This window comes from Pholcus phalangioides, unplaced genomic scaffold (genome assembly GCF_987345545.1).
Source record: "Pholcus phalangioides strain wild (caught in Gottingen) unplaced genomic scaffold, Ppha-v1.0 ptg000015l_1, whole genome shotgun sequence".
NCBI lineage: Eukaryota > Metazoa > Arthropoda > Arachnida > Araneae > Pholcidae > Pholcus > Pholcus phalangioides.
Window position 1 is genome coordinate 24,707,232 of NW_028301608.1, and position 20,268 is coordinate 24,727,499.

At 38.4% G+C, this 20,268-nt stretch overlaps 1 protein-coding gene across 2 annotated transcripts in view; it reads right to left on the minus strand.

Annotated features, from left to right (window-relative positions):
• The window catches only part of LOC149075714 (uncharacterized), a 67,300-nt gene that overhangs the window by 16,205 nt on the left and 30,827 nt on the right, over window positions 1–20,268 (minus strand). Inside the window, exons 1-2 of one of the 2 annotated variants that reach the window (XM_089243222.1) lie at window positions 5,911–6,001; window positions 2,982–3,528 (exon numbers count right to left, since the gene is read on the minus strand). In XM_089243222.1, coding sequence (XP_089099348.1) covers window positions 2,982–3,528; window positions 5,911–5,950 — 587 coding nt within the window. In that variant the 5' untranslated portion in view covers window positions 5,951–6,001. Of the gene's footprint in view, window positions 1–2,981; window positions 3,529–5,910; window positions 6,002–20,268 lie in introns of those variants that run through there. The other variant, XM_089243223.1, reaches the window with a different exon arrangement.

Consider the following 20,268-nt stretch of genomic DNA (forward strand, 5'->3'; position numbering starts at 1 on the left):
TGGGAAAGAGCGCAAACCATCCCAAGATGGCCTCTCTGGGCGGTCATGCCTGTCTGTCTGCTCCAGAAAGTGTTGCCACTGTACTCTTAAAAGGCATTTTAATGTCATAGGAGTTAGTAGTGACTCAACCTGAAGGGGTTGTTTATATAAGGAAGAAACAGCTACTCACTGTCTTTGTGAATGTGAAATGTACTCTGCACACAGGTTTGAGTACTTGGGCCGTCATTCGATTGCACCATGGGAACTTCAAGGCATTCCTATTAGATCTCTGCTGAACTTTGCTTCAGCTACTGGTCTCTATTAAAGACTTCTATTTTTTTTTTTTGGGGGGGGGGGGAATAGTACAATAGACCTCGCAATGCTAGGTTCTGTGGAATCACCAACCCATAATGTCTAATGCCTTTTCTTTTAGTAAGAGTACGGACACCGGAAAAAATTTTCAGGTTATTTTTTGAACCATTTAAAGAAATCAAAAACGATCTTCGAGTGATCCAAATTTTTTTTTTTGATAGATATCGCTTTCCTTGTTTTTCCAATTTTTCACTTTCATTCTGTATGGCTACAGTATTAAAAATGATTAAATTAATTTTAAACAATTAATTTTTACACAACTAACATCCGAATCTAGCTCGAGAATGGAAAATGTGCACTAAAGGTGGTTTAGAGGTTAGATTCTTGGGAATGAATAATCTTGATCTTTTCTTCCTAAATGAGATTTCCCGCAAACAGAATAAGATTTAACAGAAAAAGTTGGAAAATGAAGCGAAATAGGGTTTTATACAAGTACGCAAAACAGCCGTACTGGTATGTCTTCCTGGAAGATATACCAGTACGGCCATGACATACCATTCACATACCATGCCAGACATACCATTCCTTTTTAAAGGTTAGTAATTGAAAACTCTCAGTAATAAATTCCTCGTGTCCCCTGCCATCTTTGCAAACCCAGTATGCCCCCCCCCCCTCCCTGCAAAGATTAATTCTGCAAATGCCCCTGGATTACATGTTTTTTTATCCAAGTTTTCTACCAAGTACGCACATGCGCACCGTCGACAACTGCCTTCAGACGCTTTTCACAGCAGTAGTGTGCTCACCCCGCAAATCAGCATGTATTGGCTGACGCGTTTGAAACAGCATATTTTTTCGTTGATTTAACATCACCTCAAATGCTATTAAACACTTGGCGAGAGATCGAATACCGTTTGGGCACCTGCAGAGCCACTAGCCAATGGCACTAACATTTGTTTTAACCTGATTGTAAACTCGAGACGCGTATGTGTGTGTGTTGCCCTATTTAACCCTTAAAGCGTTCCCATTATACACAGATGATGAGCATAGTAGCCTGCTCAATAATCTTGCATGATTTGAAATGTTTTTGTTTAAGATGAAATTCTTAAAATGACGAATAAATTGCTTATACATACATGTTATAGTTTTTTTTAGATATTATTTGTTGTGACCTTTGTGTTTGTATTTGTATTATTTCTCTATCCTCTGACAGGTTTGCTTGTAGTGTATGGGCCAAGTGTACATAACGGTGCAGTAGTAGAATACTGTGAGTCGGTGATTGTGTGTGTGTGGGTTCGTACTCTGATTCTTTGTGTTTGTACCCGCCCCCCCCCCTAAGCCTTTTCCGATTGTATTGAATTTGCAACGTTTGAATTTCAGCACGCCATCTATCTTTCACGAATAAGAACAAAAAAAAACTTTTTTCCGATTACTCCCACAGCCAAAGTGTTAATTATGACTAGAATTTCTCATATATACAAAAAGTCCGTAGAAACTTTAAAAATTCATAAAAACCGGAAAAATAATCGAAATAAAAAACGGTTTGCGGGGTTAGCATCGCTAGGTCACGGTCATTTTTTTAAAACAGGAAAAAATAACAAAAATAGACGATAGGCGGTTCTGACGTACACAAGTCAAAGAAAAGATACGCAAATAACGAAAACAGAATGTGTTCCACATGACCACTACAGGGGATAACACATTGCAGGCGAGTCACAAATCCAGCAACGGCAGAGTGCAGCAGCTCCACATACACGGTTTACAACGGTGAAGTGATTGTGGATTAGGAACGCAAGTTCTTATAACCGTCCCATTTGCATATTTCTACAGAAGTCGCTCGTACCAGCGCCATCTATCGGTTGTCTTTTGATTTATATTTTCCTGTCAAAGAAATTCTCGTGACCTAGCGATGCTAACCCTGCAAACCGTCTTTTTTGTTTCGGTTATTTTTTCGGTTTTTATTCATTTTTAAAGTTTTTACGGACTTTTTGCCCACCCTGTATATACATCATAAAGCTTTGTCGAAAATAAGGGAAAACAGGATGTTTTATAAAAAAGTTGAGACAGCCAAGAATGGCACATGAAGTGCTGGTCATTTGGTCAGCCGATTAGATACACATTTCCGGCCCGCGAGTATCGGAAATACCGCATATTTTGCCCGGGGGTTGAAAAGGTGCACAGCTGCTGTATAATGGATTCTAATGAACATTTAAGTACATTTTTCAGCTCGAACATTTTGCTTTCTTTTTCTTTCAACTCCGGTCTATCGCCATGGGCAATTTACTACCGATTGAGTTGGGCCGGAAGTGTATGTACCTAATAGTGTGAGTGCGTATATGGTGTGGTGCGTGAATTAGTTCTGCCATCTATACTTCAAATTGTGGGTAAAGTGTAATGACTGAACATTTGTAGGGTTGTAGGTCTTTTGCTTTCTGTGGCGAGACTTTTTAACGGGGAGATCAGCTCGCATTCACGCCTCGAAGTTGGGAACCGCAGAAAACCAACTTCAGGCCCACCACCACTGTGGCGACGGCGGGGTTCGAACCAGGGTCCTCGCGATGTGAATCCGTCACTATGACTACTCGACCACCACCGAACTTTTTGGTATTGATCAGGTATTGATGCGACTTTTGGCCAGTTTTTTGGCAAAATCAATCGATCTATCCTAAGAATAAAACACGAGTCCCGCTCACCTGATTTGAAGATGGTTATCAGCAAGTTTCAAGGTCGTCAGAGATAGTCCATTGAAAGCATCATCGCTGAGCTCCGTAATCCTATTCCCGGACAAGTCCAGCTCCTTCAGCTGAGTCAGTCGCCTTAGAGCGACCGTCGGGACGACCCTTAGTTCGTTAAGCTGCAAGTCCAGACTAGTAAGCACTCTCTCCAGTCCGTGAAACGCTCCGCTGGAAACGTTCTCGAGACCGACGCCGGTCAGCTGAATACTCCGGACGTCCAATCCGTTGAAGGACTCGTCGTCCAATGACTTCAGAGTACCGTTCGGTACGGACAACAAGTCCAGCGGCGGCAGCGTTTTCAACGCCGCAGTGAGACGAGATAACTCGACGGAGGAGCACTGCACAGTCAAGCGTAGACTCCCGCCTGTTCCACATTCACAGCTCGAGTCCAGGTCTGCATATTGAGACGACCAACCGCACTCCAATGAATAATAACGCGGTACACACGCGAGAAGCAAGAACAGGAATATGACCAGGGACTTATGCCACCTCATGTCGATCATATCTGGAAAGCAAGCAAAGCAAGAAAAACATTAATAAAAACAACACAAATTATATACATGATAAAAATACAATAATATATAAATATACATGAATGAATATTACACACACATCAAAAGATACAGTAAAATTTAAGTTAGACACCTAACGGTTCAATTAAAATCTATTCAAGAGTAGCGGTGTCAAGAGTAGGTGTCCAAGATATAGCGGCCTACTGTGAACAGACTGTGTTACAATTGATTATGGTCAGTTCCATTCAGAACCGTCCAATGTACGGTTTTGTTATAGAGAGTGTCAAAGTCGACAGGTTTTACTGTATTTCCAAGTGATATCAACTATTTCGTGAGAATGAAGATCCTGTGAATGTAAATTCAGATTCATAATACAAGGGTTTTAAGAATTTTTCCACTTGCAGGCGCAGTTTATGCTCTTCATCAGAAAAAAGAGCATTTATATGACAGCCACTGATGTTTAAATTGAGATCACACAATCTTTGAATGCAACTTGAATGAGCAGTTTGATGGGTGCTGTCGGGCAACAGGTTTAATATGCAAAGTGTAAAAGAACTGAATAGGAAGATGAACATGTAGATAGTATGTGGGTTTAGTATGCCTGTCTTAGTAGATGGAGAAGAGAGAAAGTTACTAGTAATATAGGCAGTCCTAAATTGTTACCGTAGGGGATATCTCTGCAACAACCAGAAGTACACTTCCAAGTACAAGAAGTTTTCAAATGACATGCGGTTTCTGAAAATGACAAGTTTTTAAGGGGTCGTACACATAAAACATAAACTCTTTATATAGACTCCGCGCGTTAAAACTTCTAATTAAGGAAATGTAGAAAGTCATTTGCGAAAAATTCCATATTTTTGAATACCAGAAGAAAATATTTGACTGCATTTTTCAGTAGTTATCGCCAATGATTAAGGGTGTGGTTCCCAAATTGTGAAAAAATATATATAAATTAAATTCTAAGTACGAACATTCTGTGAAAAATGTTATTGTAATTGTCGGGACCGTAACTCGGATTTTTGCCGGCTGAATAAGCATGATTTTGCCGCTCCCACATTCAACGGTGTCCTTTGCTCCAACCTAAAACTGCGCCCCCATGGCCCCCACATCCTGGAGTAGGGCCCCCTATGCTGGGATCTTTTGCGGGCCCAACGACCAGATTTTCACGGGCCCCCTTTATGGTGGATTTATAGCGTGAAAAACAAAAAAATAATGAAAATCATCCCGGGCCATGGCACCCTCCCCCAAATTTTGCTGCCCGGGCCGGTTGTCGCCCCCCCCCTTCCCTCTAATTCCGGCCCTATAATTGTGTGACTAAAACATATAACTTCACATTTCCAATTAGTGCAGTTCCTGAATATGGAGATTTTCCAGCCAATGCAGTGATAAGTTGCAATATTTATCGAGTTTAACAGCTCGATAAATATTGCATTTAAAAATATGGAATTTTTCGTATATATGACTTCTCTCGAAGCAAGTTCTACTTTTCATTTATTGGAAGTTTCAATAGGTAGGGTCTACATGATTTTTATATTTTTCCAAGTATACAACCAACCACGCAGAACATTTATGACACTTTACCCTTTACTTGACCGTGTTGCTCTCAAAAGCAACACGCGTTTCTTATATTTTTCAAATAAAGGCTTTATGTATTTTGAGTTCGTTTCGGCATTGATGCTTCTAAGCAACTCCTAAACATTCGATTTTTACTTGTGAGCTATTCACAAAGTTTCTATAATTACCAGTGGAAAGGCTCAAAGGTACACGTTTCCCTATTTCTTGACAAGCTAAGCAAGGACTATTTTTAACACTTGCATTTTGGAACGAAATACCATGTCTGTTGAGGAGACATATATGCTGTGCATTCTTCAACAATGATAGAATAGTAGGTTGGAGAAAACAATAATAATATTTTCAAATTATTCAAATTTATGTAAATCACATAAATAACCTAAAGTGCAACATCCCGTATTTTTTTTTAAATATTGACAACAATAATTTTTTTTTTGTCATGCAATAGCATTGAGAGTGCATCTCCCCCCTTTGCTTAATATAACCCCTGAAAAATTTTCTCCTTTGGATATTTCAATGCTTGTCAATTAAAGGATTAAAGTAACCACGCATATTCTTTGAAAAAAATAATTATAACTAGAAGTATGTCTTTTCGGTCAACGGTCGCAGAGATATCTGCTGTACAAACAATTTGGTACAATCCAAAAAGAAAGAATCGTCACAATATAATTAAACGTTTCCCTAGGCACCATATTTAAACTACTAAGGGAACCAAAAACAAATCCACATGAACTCACCGGCCATAATCCAGGTCCTCTCACAACACAGATGTATTTCAGATCATGATTAATTATTGTACTTACCGAAACACAACATCCATATACATCTAAGAGTTTTCAGCATGAATACTTCACTTGATCGTAATCAAACTCCATAGCAGTGGTGACACAAAGCATCAAGGTTTTTTTTTTTTGTGTATCCTCACAACACTAGTCCCTAAGCACACAACACAGGAAGGTGGAGCCGGGAGATATCACTACCGTTCTCACGAGTTTCGCGCAACCGTTTGGATACGATCATCCGTGTCTGTGGAGAGACCGATCCAACCAAAGACAAGAACGGTAATCAGAATCATTTCCTAGACGTCTTACAAGAAATCAAAATGGGGGGAAAGAAGCAAAACAAAAAGCTTTGTACGAATGTATGTAACGAATTCCAAAAAAGAAATGTACAGAACGCCAGTGTCAAGGTCAAATCTTCCGGATCAGTGAATTTAGGGAATTCCGTGGGAAAAATACGTATAAATTTATATATATTTTTTTCCCCCCATCCTCGGAAAAAAATAAGAAATAAATTGCGGAAGAATAACTTGCAATAAGGTTAACGGTAGTTTTGTTCTCTCACATACACGAAGGATGTGTCACTACGACGTCGTCGTCCGTCTCTTACTCCATCTACACCACCAATCACATTACGCGTATGCGTACTTCTTTTGTTTCTGCATTTACGGTGATCCTGTTGTTTTTTACGAGCCACATAAAGGCGATTTAGGTGAGCATGAGTCCGAAATACTTGAAAGCTTTTCGTGTTACTACAACCCTGATCCGAGTCTTCTTCTTACATTCGCAGAACGTGTGCGTGCTGAGAGTGTTACTTACTCACCAAGACCAACGAACCATTTAGGAGCTACGCATGGACTACTCCTCTTATTTACTGGCAGTTTCTTGGGGATCAGAAATGAAAATATCGGCGCGATGGTAGTGTGATTTCAATTTTATACGCGGATACTTTATTTCATTTAAAATTTAGTTTTACAACAACAGATACTTTTAAAATTCAATGAGGCATTGACGTGTGTGTGTATCTCTCCGGGAAATCTGAATAAAACATATAAATTACCGGGAATAGATAGATTATTGAAATAATATGTATGTAATAAAACAAGGATGCTCAAACAGTGCGGGGCACTTGGGTTCGGAACAGTGTGGTTCGGAAACGTGTCGAGGGCCACTTGAGTCACCTGGAAATGTGCTACGGGCAATTTAAGGGATCGATAAATGTGCCAAGACCCACTTAATTCATCTATAATAAAAATGGCATGGGTAGCGTAAGTGAACTGTAAATGTGTCGCTTGCCACATAAGTAATGTGGCCACTGTGAATGCGTACGAGCCACTTGAACGAACTGTAGGTGTGCTTACGTTATGGGTCACTTAAGTGATCCGAGTCTAGGTATGTGCCTTTGGCAGCTTAAATGGTCTGGAAATGCGCCGCGAGCCACCGAAGTAATCTAGGAATGCGCCACGGACTGCTTAAGTGATTTGATAATTTTTCGTTGGTCACTTTAGAGGTTTAGTTATTTGTTGCGGGCCCCATCTGGTAACTCCGACGCTATGGACTATACTATGAGCATATATGTGATAAAATGTCCTCGATTAGCTTGCGTTATTCACTTAAATCAATTAGTGAATTCGTTTTCTCCAATTAGACAAAAAAAATGGATAGAGCCATGAAATTCGGGTTTTTGAGGTGAAATTTTATTGTAGTTGGAAAAGGTATTTCATATCCTGTTTGACGCATCGCGGTCATTTTCTGCAAAATTACTAATCACGACCTAAGAGTTCTTGTCAAATTCGAAAGGCAACTTTCGATGGCAAGAGATTGGTGCCCTAACCCAGTAGGTGGAGGTATTCAAAATTTAAAAGGGTGTCTCGAACGCAAAAACGTTTGGGAATCCCTGATTTGACACACGTGTTCTTACGTAATAGAAACTTACATGGGTATAGCATAAATTCACACAAAACTTGTTTCATCTACTCTTACTGTAATAATAACAATAATAATACGAAAAAAACAGTAAAAAAGTTTGAGCATGAAAACGATTTTCTAGACAAAAAACAGACAATAAAACAAAATTTCGAGAAATGGCTCTCAAAACTCATCTTTATAGTCATTACTTTCCATGGCGAGTGAAGGGCGTCATTGATGTGTGCGATGTAATAAATGCAAATTTCCAACTTTCCCCGTAAAATTTATGCGCAGTTTGTTCGGCCCGTTATCTTTTATTTTACGTTTTAAACGCGTTGCATAAAATTGACGCTTAAATCATTATTTTTGAACTGTCTGCGAAACCCTGTCACCAATATCGTAGATCTGATGCGTGTGTTCGTGCATCTGATCTCGTGTTGTATGAGAACTTTGAAGTTTGAGCGTGAGAAGTTCGCGTGCTATAAAATGATGTCTTTAAATAGTGCTCGATAAAATCAACACGATAGCCACATTTCGAAAACAGAATCAGAACTGTGCCGTTGATGTATAGAAAGATGTCTTATTCTCCACTTGTTAACAAAAGACAAACCAAAAACTGGTTATATGTAGACAGGGGCGCATTTATGGTTTTGTTTTGTCACCAGCAAGGGCGTAGCGGGGGGGGGCTTGGGGGTCTGGGTCCGCCCGAAATGAGAGAAAATGACCGAAAAGAGGGAAAAAGATGGCCAAATATTTTGTTTTATCACTCTGGTACCCCCCCCCCCCCCGAACGAATTTTCTGGCTACGCCCCTGGCCACCAGTGGGCTACACGAATTTTGCCGCTCTTAACCGATTCTAGTCTAATTTTCTTCACTACTTTTTCCTCGAATTCGCCACCCTGTGCTATAACCCACCTGGCCCTCCCCTCTTGCAAGTACACCTGTGTTTCTAAGTCACTCTTTTTGTCACTCCCATGCTCACACAGTAAGTCACTCTTTTAGTCATTCACATGCTTGGACACTGTTTTGGTCACTCGCATGTTTGCACACTATTTTGATCACTCATACACTTGAACATGCTCTAGGTCACTCTTTTGGTCGGTCAATGGCATGGTTCCTTGCTTTATAGGTCATTCTTTTGATAATTAACCGAGTTTACTCATGTTCTAGGCCATTCACATGCTTGCACGGGCAGCAGATTACTCTTTTGGTCATTTACATGCTTGCATACGCTCTAGGTCACTTACTGGTGCCTGGTCCCTCGCTCTGTAGGTCACTCTTTTGTTCATTCACACGCTCACATGCTCACGCTCCAAGTCGCGCTTTTGCTCACTCACGTGTTCTAATTTCACTAGGTCACTCTTTTGGTCGCTCACTCACCTAGACCCTTACTGTCTCGGAGACCATCTTAAGATCGTCAAGGGCCTCCTGGACAAAGTGACATTATTGAGGTCCTACCTGGCTCGAAATGCTTATCCGTACCAATTCACAAGCTGGCTCTCGAAAATTTTAACCAGATCTCATTTTTATGAGCCCTTCCCCTCTGCTCTTGATGCCCAGGTAGGACTATGTGTTGAGAGTTAAGATGGCACTGCTCGGCAGAGGCGGATTTATTTAGGGTTATACAAATTTCGTCGCTCTTTTCCCATTCTACTAATTTTCTCGGCCAGTCATTCCTCAAATCTGCCATCCCACTAAACTTGCCGCCCTGGGCTATAGCCCGCTAAGCCCTGCTGTAAATATGCCACTGTATATGTAGAGATTCTTTTTTTTGTTTAGAAAACTTCATCTCTGCTTAAACAGGGACTCGATCCCACGCCGTCTGGTATGCCAGACGAGTGCTCTATCGACAATCAGCTAATGGCTCGGAAAAGATATCATTTACCAGCTGATTGTTGCCATTCTCTATTGCACGGTGCGAGAATCGCCATATATACTCTCCAAGGAAGGAATATTCTATCCGCTTCTATATCAGGAGTTCTTAACCCTTTCGCAGCTGCGATCTTCCTCCCCCCCCCCCCTAAATCACCAACAAGTTCGGCTTCACGACCCGTGGGACTTTTTTTTTCGAAATTTGTAAAACCAGTGACGTAATGAGTGCATCTATAACAGGACTGAAAGTGCATTTGTACGATTCATCTAGGAAGTCCCCTATGAATCAAGTTTGGGTCATGACCCATTGTTCAAGAATCCCTTTCTGTTAGTGGATTTGAACGGCCCATCTCCAAAGCCCCTGCGAATCAGGTTTGGGTCTTGACCAATTGCTGGGGAATCCCTGGCTGTTAGTGGGATTGTACGATCTATGTTTGAAGCCCCTGCGAATCAAGTTCGTGTCGTGACCAGGGCCAGACTTAGGCAGGTGCAAAAGGCGCATCTGCAACGGGGCCACTAAATTTTAGGGGCCGCAAAAGGGGTTATTATTATTTATTGGGTTACACTGAGTAATATTTTTCCTTCTTAGTAAAGTAATACTTAAAATACTTTCCAAGACAGGGAGTCAGGAGACAACAGTCTTAGGGTTTTGATTTCAAGCCAAGAGTGCTCCCTGGGTGTTGGACCAGAAGGAGCACCCAATTCTACCTTTAACGACGTATTTAAAACTACACGTGGAGCAGGAGGAGGGGGGGGGGTGCATGCTTGCCCCGGCCGAAAAAGTGTCTGTTGCGGATCTAGATAACGGTCTTCTAGTCCTGACAGTCCCCCCCCCCCCCATAGAAAAATAAATTGTAGACATGACCTCCTCCTAGGCCGTGTCCTTTGGCAGGCTACCTTTCAGGGTAAAGAAACAAAAAATAAGAATTGTTCCGGCATGGAGCCCTGTCAGCTCGACCCCTTTGGAGGATTGTAGAGCAGTGGTTCTCAGATTGGAGTCTAGTACCCGGGACCCACACTTTCAATTTTTCTCGCTGGGTTTTTGGTACTACAGACCGAATTTATTGCCCAAATGTCTTTTTATTCCCATAATCTAGCAGTGCCTACTGTTGTTTGACAGTCGTTTTTGGGTGCTAGTGTTAGTTAAACTGACGGGCACCGGAGGACACTGAAGGAGCAGCAGTCCCCGTGGGGCAGAGATGAATTTTTCTTTATAAAAAATTTTTTACATTTAGCTATAACATTTTAGCTTGTTAACATTTCTACATATAGCTATTTTTCCGTATATCTTGTACATAGTGACGTATTTACTGGGGAGCTTAGCGGGCTATAGCCTTGGGCGACAAGTTCGAAGAATTCAGTAAGGTTTGAGAATGAGTGGTCGCAAAATTTGTATAGAACCCCCCCCCCCCCCCACCGGTGGTAAAACCTCAGATCCGCCTCTGCCGAAACAGCGGGAACTGTGTCAATAATGAATGACCAGAGGAGCGACCTATAGAGAGCTTGTTGTAAGCATGTGAATGGACAAAATAGTGTGCAGGCTCGTGACCAAAAGAGTGGCCTATAGTGGGTGTGTGTGTGTGCGCGCGCGCGCGCAAGCATGCGAATTACCGAAAAAGTGCCCTAGACAGCAAGTGATCAGGTCAGTGAGTGACCTAGAGAGTGTGAGAGCATAGGAGTGACCAAAAAAGTGATCTGGAGAGTGCGAGAGCATGGGAGTGACCAAAAAACTGAGAGTGCGAGAGCTGGAAAAAAGTGACCTGGAAAGTGTGAGAGCATGGAAAAAAGTGACCTGGACAGTGTGAAAGCATGAAAGTGACTAAAAAAGTGACCTGGACAGTGTAAAAGCATGGGAGTGACCAAAAAAGTGACCTGGACAGTGTAAGAGCATGGGAGTGACCAAAAAAGTGACCTGGACAGTGTAAGAGCATGGAAGTTACCAAAAAATGATATATAGAGAGAGAACGTGTGTGTGATCATTAGTATAACCGAAAACGTAACCTGGAGAATGTGTGAGCATGGTAGTGACCAAAAAAACCGACCCAGATAGCGTGCGAGCATCGGAGTGACCTAACGAGTACGCAAACATGTGAGTGACCAAAGGAGTACTCAAGCATGTGAGTGACAAAAAGAGCGGCTCAGAGACAGAGGCGTGAGCTAAGCGAGCTACGGTCCCACGGCGGCAAATGTGAGGAATGGGTCGTCAAGATAATTAAACCAGCATAGAAGAAAGGGCGGCAAAATTCGTGTAGCCCACAGGCGGCAAAATCATAAATGCTCCTCTACATTGTGATGTAGAATGATAAAATGATTAAAAAATCAACGCACATTCATGCATCAAAAAAAAAAAAAGTAATAATTATCATTTCTAAATAGACATTTTTGTATCACAATTCCTCGTTTCTTCTTATTTGTAATAATGCATAGCATCGGGGGCAACGTTTAATAGCATTCACCTATTTAATTTAAAACAGGAAGAAGAAGGGGTAATTTTTTTTTTTGTGCACGTGAATGAGGCGAAAGAAATTTCGATCATGATGTAAATGATGATGAATTAGCAGCGTGAGAAAGTTCGCTGGTTGTGCGCCAACCTCACACACACTCTAGTAGGACCAGTTTCACCGCGGCCGGTCATTTTTGGGCGGACGATTTATGGAGCTACGTATAATAAATGGTTTACGTGCTGCTGGACTTGGCCTGAAGAAGAATTTTGGACGACTATTACTTGATGTATTACTGGTTATCAAAAGTATAATCGGGGGGGTCTGTCCAGGCTTTTTGTTTTTTGTAGGGTCCTGTTTTTTGTGGAAATTTCCCCTATTTTTTGTGAAAAGTGTCATTCGTTTTCTGAAAACAAGTACTTTTGTGGGAAGTGAAATATAATCTAATTATTCTATCACAAAAAAGAAATGAAATGAAAAATTAGAGTTTTTCCTTCGTTTTTATTTTGTGAAGGGTCTGTTTTTCCAGATACGAAATTATGTGAGGGGGGTCCGAAAAAAGGGACTAAATTTTTTCTGCGTAGATAACCCTGATAATATTGGTTATCGAATGGGGTGTTTAATGAATAAAAAGTTTACAATTAAAGTAAAATGTTAATTTTAATATTAGTAAACATATTGATGAATAGGGGACGGGTTATATGCGTTAAAAAAGTGGCAAAATATATGCATTAAAAATGCTGAAATATGGGGTTAAAAAAATGTCAAAATATGGGTATAAAATTTTTAAAATACGAATTTAGAAAGTGTCGAAATATGCATTTAAAATTGTTGAATTTGATCATTTGATCATTTTTGTCGCACCACGGTCATTTTCTGCACACGAGGGCTAATTAGACCGGGACCTGCAATTTATTGCCGATTCCGAACGGCAGGCTTGTTTTTCATACTCATCGAGAGGTTGGTGCGCTAATCCCTCGATGGGGGACTCCCTGCGGTAGCAATTTTTGCTGCGGTCAAATCGCCGTTTTTTGTTGTACCCCTGTGTCAGGAAAGTTTTCTGACAAGGACGAACTGGGTATCGAACTCGCGACACCTCTAAACATTCTTTGGTACTTTAGGCGAGCATCTTATCGACCGGGCTACCGCGCCCTAAAATTGTTGAAATATGCATTTAAAATTGTCGAAATATGCATTTAAATTGTTGAAATGGTTAAAAATTTCCGAAATAGCATTTAGGAAATGTCGAAATACAAATACAAAGGCCACAACATAAAAAAATCCTCATAAAAATAAAAATTCATTTTAAAACATGCATTTAAAAATGGCAAAATATGCATAAAATATAAAAAAACATGTCTTAAAAGTTCTTCAATATGCTCTAAATAATAGGAATATGTACAAATCACCCTTTCTCCTGGAAGCCATCTTAAAAAGCATCTAAAAGTTCAACTTTAAGTGCTGCCCTCTGATTAGAACTCCTAGAGTTCATATTCATCATATTTCCAACTCAAAATCACTCAATCCTTTAAATAAGAATTTAACTCCCTAAAGTCGAAAGAAAGAATTCTATAGCGACAAAAAGCACCCCCCCCCCCCCATTTGTGGCAGCAGGGTCTGAAAGGGTTAAAAGCTGTGGCTTATGTCCAGGGAAATAATTTATATTTCGGCCCAGTGCGATCGCACAGTTCATATCTTCCCAAGTCTGACCCTGAATACGCATGTAAAATATTTTAATTTGGCTAAAGAAGCTTTCGAAACATGCTTGGGTCTGTTCGCAAATTCAAATGAGCTATTATGTACAATGCACACCATAAAACGTACTCAATACTAAAAATAAATCTTATGTATAGTTTTACGTAGTGATAATCAATAAAAGAATCTTTATGACGAATATATATAAGTATTACCACCCATTTTTTGAGGCCTCGTAGCTCAGTTTATTATGTCTTTAGGTCATTCATCCATTAAAATATGGATATTCAATTCAATATACTGCATGGGAAAATCTAAAATTTTCATCAGTATTCATTACCTACCAGCTATAAAAAGCTGAGTTTCTCTAAAAGCGAAGTGCTTATTTATTACATAATTATTAGTCACGATGTCTAAGCACTGGCGTACTTATGTGTTGAATAATATCAGGTTATTATGTATCGACTGAATATTTGATAGAATATTTCTTTTTTGTCATGGTTTTTCCACGTTATATGAGAAGAAAAGTTTATTAACCTTCCGATCAAACCAACTAAACATTGAAAAACAGATTAAATTTTGAAGGGAATGTCGATTTGAAGTAAATTATACACAATATTTACGTCCATAGGATGAAATTAAAATAGAAATTTTTATAAAGGTTTATGTAGTGTTTCTTGGAAATCGTAATACCTAAGCATATCGCAAATATTCGCTCAATATTTTCCAAATACCTAACTTAAGCGTAGAAAAATGCTTTTATTCCGGGAAAATTGTGTTTTTTTTTGGTCAAAAAATAGAAAACCTATACCAATGAACCCGATGATTACATTGGAGAAAAATATTTTTTCTTATATAACCTTCGAGAGGAAAACTATTATTTTTCCAAGAGTTCGAACATATGAATATAGTCATTATGCACCCATAAGGAAAGTTTAGTGTGCCTTGTTATTTAAATATTTACAGTTGAATATACTATAGAGGTTATAGGACATTCGTATTTTTTTATGCACATTCATTTCTGTTAAAAGTGAGTGATATTTTCCAGTGAATAAGAAATTACGAGAGAAAAAAAAATCAGATTTATGGAACATTGATGAAGAAATATCGAAGTTACAAAAAATATATACGTTTGAGATAAACTGTTGGAAAATTTTACGTTACCGAAAGATTTGAAAGCGTGAGGAAAGTCTTATTGTTATCTCGAATATCGACATTTACGAGTTTGGGTATTAGAATGTTTTCTCCCCTATAGCAGTGGACATCATAATATTTTCGAAAGCAACAGGTCTCTTGACATCATAACACTTTCCAACATCTGCTGCAGCTCTCTTGACATGACATGACAACGTTCTACGATTCCGGCTGTAGTTTTTTCGACATCAGAATGTTTACATAATTGGCCTCTGAGTATCATTTTTTTTTTTTTCGAAAGCTGCAGTTATCTCGACACCATGACGCTACCCGATACCTTCTGCAGTTCTCTCGACATCGTGACTCTTTCAGGCAACTGTTGATCTCCCGACATTATAATACTGATTTCTGATGTATACTTGCGGTAAATACCGTAATCCCCCTATCTAACTGCTGCTAGTGTCAGATAATGAGATCGCAACTCTTTCCGATAGCCGAAGATCTTTTGACGTTGTAACGTTTTCCGACAGCTGCTGGTAAGAGATCATAACACTGTCCAACAGTTGCTGTTGCGAGATCGTAACGATTTCCGAGAGCTACAGACCTCTTGACACAGATAACTACTGGTGTGAAATCGTGATGCTTTCCGACACTTTCTGCAGTACTCTCGACATCATAAACGCTTTACGACACCTGCTGCAGTTCTCTTGATATCATAACTGATTTACGACACCTACTGCAGTTCTATCGACATCACAAACACTTCACGATATCTGCTGCAGTTCTTCCGACATCATAAACGCTTTCGGACGCCTGCAGCATTTCAGTCGATATCATAACGCTTTACGACAGCTGCTGGTGATAGCATCTCAGAAACTTTCGCCGGCAGCTTTTCAATGAAAACCAATCTCGTTTCATGAACAAAGCTTCGAATTTTGTTTGCTCGAGTTCTAGAAATTCCTTGCGTGTTGGCCAATATCTCACCTACATTTTTTTTTTTACTTTATCCTTTTTTTTCGTATGTTTTCTTCGGTTTTCTTACCGTCTTTTTTTCAGAAAGGGAAAACGGAACGGATCTTCGGACCAGAGGATTGCAGAGACGGAATTGATGTTGCATCACACTGCACACACATACACACACCAAACACAGGTATATCCTAATACACCTTTTTCTTTCCTTACTAGTAACCGAAGGACACGAAAATTTTCCTTTATCCTATTCTTTCCAAAAACTGAAATCCTATCAGAATTTCGGGTTTTTTTCTTCTTGGAATTATTGTTTTATCAAAGCAAAGTGGGGGGGGGGGGGGGGTTACCATGATGGAATAACAATGAGACCTAAAAAAAAGGTAGGCTAAGAATTGTTCCTATTATAACTCTGGAGGACAACTAACGTCTACTCTGGGTAGCCATTATGAGTTTTATTTTTTATGCATATTTTGTTTTTTGAGAAAATGGCTAATATCAAAAAAGGCCACTGAATAGTGGATAGGATGACAATATATCGTATATAAACTGTTTTTGATTGGGAAATGCTTCTGCTGGGCTTTGTGGAAAAAAATATTGCTATTGAATACAAGTTCAGGTGAATGATTGGTTTTTTTATGTAGATTTTTACACAAATTTATAGATCCTTTTTCAAAAACAAAATTTATTCAGTAAGAATGTTTCATATTTTGGCCGTTTTCGATTTCATGACGCTGATAATGATTAGCCTCACACTTTAACAACGGTTTGTTTAAATTAAGATTAGCTTAAAAATTTGGAAATTGTAATCATTATTGATTAAAAGTTATTCAAGAGTTCTTAATATTCGATTAAAAAATAATTTGGTCTGAAAACAATTTAAAAAAATATTTTCGGAAGTATTATTTTTAGGATAATTTGTAAAAGCATTTTCTGAGAGAAACGAACCACTCTGATTATAATTCCGCTTAAATGTTATGTCAAAAATCATTGTTAAAACCATTGCCAAGAAACTATTTCAAAAGTTTTTACCCAAAAACTGTTTTGAAAAGCATTACCCCAAAAAAGCTGTTCTTTTAAAAATACCATTGAGAGTAGTTTAAAATAATGAAAAGTAATTCTGTTAAATTAAAATATTGTGAGAAATTTAAAAAATTACTGAAAAAGTGATAAGCATACGACATTTATTTTAAATGCTGAGGAAAAAAAAATCTGTTGCGCACTCAAAAAACATCCGTTAAAGCCACTTTTCTTAAAACTGTTGTTTCAAGCACTGTCCAAAAAACGATTCATAAAAGCACTGTCATGAAAAATGTTGTTAAAACACTACTAAAAAGTGTCGTTGAAAGAGCACTGTAAACCGTTGTTAAAACACTACTAAAAAGTGTCGTTGAAAGAGCACTGTAAACCACTGTTAAAACACTACTAAAAAGTGTCGTTGAAGTAGCAGTGTTGAAAAAACTGCTGTCGGAAGGTCTGTTAAAAAAACTGCTGTCAGAAGCTCTGTCCAAAACAAAACTTGTCAGAAGCAGTGTTAAAAAAATGCTTATAAAAGCATTGGTAAAAAAAAATGTTTTTAGTTAGAAAAACTGTCGTCACAAGCTCTGTCCAAAACAAAACTGTTGTTAAAAGCAGTGTCTAAAAAAGACAGTTGTCCAAATCACTACCCAAAAAATTGTTGTTAGAACACTGCTAAAAAAAACCATTGTCAGAAGCACTGCCAGTAAACAAATTTTGTAATCACTGCCCAAATCTATTAAAAAGCATCTGATAGTGAGAAACATTGCTCAAACCTAATGAAAAATAACGGTTTAAAAACTATCTCCAAAAAAAGTATTGAAACCATTCGATAAATTAAATTTATTATTTTATTGTTATTACAGAAAGTTTTTGATAGTGAGCTTGAACAATCCTCACCTGCTTGTAACTTTTGTATTTAATCCATAATCCGTACATTCACACAGAAAAAATAATTACAAAAAATTGAAGTTTTTCTTTAATAAATCATATTTTCTAATTCTCGGAAATTTCATTTCCACAACGGACCAGTTTCTGACAGGTGAAGATGACAGATGGTAAGAGAACTCGTGTCTGATTGATAAACTTTTCTCAGAATTTATCTTCGAAATCATCAATTAGATACAATGTGCTCTCTCAATCGCACTTCCTTCGCAATAACGTTCATCATCGAGTCATTATTATCATTATTCTCCTCTGATACGACACATGACAATTTATTACCAAAAACAAAAAAAAAATATATTATAATTTCTCTCGCTGAAACCATCATTTAATTGAATTTGAATCGAATAGAATCACCTGTTGTTCCCCCCGAAAGAAAACATTGCTTTCCATTATTACGAAATAAGATAGTGTTTTTCTTTTGTTTTCTTTGTTAATGTAAGTCGCGGTAAGGAAAGGATATAATTGACAATAACACAGACATGTTGCTTTTTTTTTCGTTTCTCGTATTTCTTTACCTCAAGGTCACACATTTATTCTTTTTTATTCTGAGAAATATCTTCTAGGTATTATATGTATTTTTGACCTCCGGTAACGTGTCGGGAATCACAAGAAGCGCTCTTCTAAAAGACGATAACGACAAAAATAATGTGTTTGCGTACGTTGGACGCGTTTCACTCTCATGATAAGATATACATTCATAGCAAAAAGAGATCTGATTCGCTTCTTAACTCTTCTTTTTTGTAAATCTTCTTATACTCTAGAGAGCGGCATACTAACGTGACACTCGTTTGTCATTCCGTATGGAAAAGGTCACATTCGCATGTGCCTGGTTACAGTTACTATCTCGTCATCTCGCAACGGGAATAGTTTGATTCAACGGATTTAGCAACGCCTTCTCTTTACCTTTTCGGGGCTGAAAGACGTATCTGAGCCCCTACTAAAGTGGTTTGCCACTTTTGGTAATTGCTATCCGAGATTATCATGGATGATCATTGCGTATCGCCGAGTACTGCTTGAGTGCGAATATGCGTTTATTATCTTAACGCACTGAAGAAAAGCTTTATACGTTGAAAAATGTAAACATTATTACTCGTAAGAATTAAATTTGAAATTAGTTCGTTCTTTAATGGCTATACGTCGTGTCACAAGACATTTTTGTTGCTAATAGATAGGGTTGACCATATGACCCATATTTCCAGGGACATTGCTGTATTTTCCTGTCATTTAGGCCGTCTTGACTTTTTTTTAAATAAAATTGTTCCATTCTTCCCGTTTTTTCAGCAAAGAAACTTCGAATTTTTATTCTTCACTGACATCAAGAATAAAAAATTATTTTCCCAACTTATATACATACAAATTATGGATACATAATAATTATGATTCTAAGTATGAATGCGGTGAAACTTCTCAATAAAGGACATCAAAATGACACCAGACTTTTTGTCCTCAAATAGAGGTGGCCCTTTACTCAGAGCAGGTCATTTTATAAGAAATTCAAACTGGTGGGTGACATCGAACAAAGGGCATTCAATAGTGTGGCAAGGCAGTCATAATCATTGACAAGAAAAGCAATGTCATCGCCCACACGTGGGCATTTTTCTCATTACTGGTGGGCCGAAAACCCCATCAGTTGATGTGTTAAAAAAAGGCTTGACTCAGAGGTAAGTGAGATGCTATTCGAAGAGACATGGTTCAGGGACATCCATCCCCTCAAATATAGGTATACCTCTAGGCCGGTATTGCACAATAAAAGTTCTTTGCAAAAGATCTTTTGCAAAACTTTTATTCCAATTTATTTTTATTTCGTCTTTTTCAAAGTTATCTTCTTTCATCGAAGTTGACCATTACACTATCATATTTGTTTGGCAAACTTATTTTATAAAATATATTTGCCAAAGAACTGTTATAGTATAATACCATCCTTATTCGAAGTGTCCCGTTAAACGGAAGTTTTGTTGTATTCATCTCACGTATTTCTCATGTTAAAATTTTTTTTCGTAGAATTATATTAAATCCATTTCGATTTGCAGTAGGGTTTAATTTCTTGCCATTGGTGATTTATTTGATCTAAGGGCTGATTATAGCTATGTGAAAAAGGAGTAAGTTTTTTGCGATATGGCATGGTTTTACATTTTGTAATGCTCAAATTCAACAAATTATGTTTACATCATAAACTGAGCGAAAATTACAGCGAAAATGTTTAACATAATCGGCCAACATTAAACAATTAGAATACGCAAAATCTATGAAATCGAGCAAATCATGAAAGTATAAAATAAATGCGATTCATTTTTGCCGTTCACCGTGTCTTTGTATTTGTATTTTTGTCTGATTGTGTGCGAATGTATAATAAAAAAAAAAATCAAAGGTCCTAAAACGGAGCCCTGAGAAATGCCAGCAA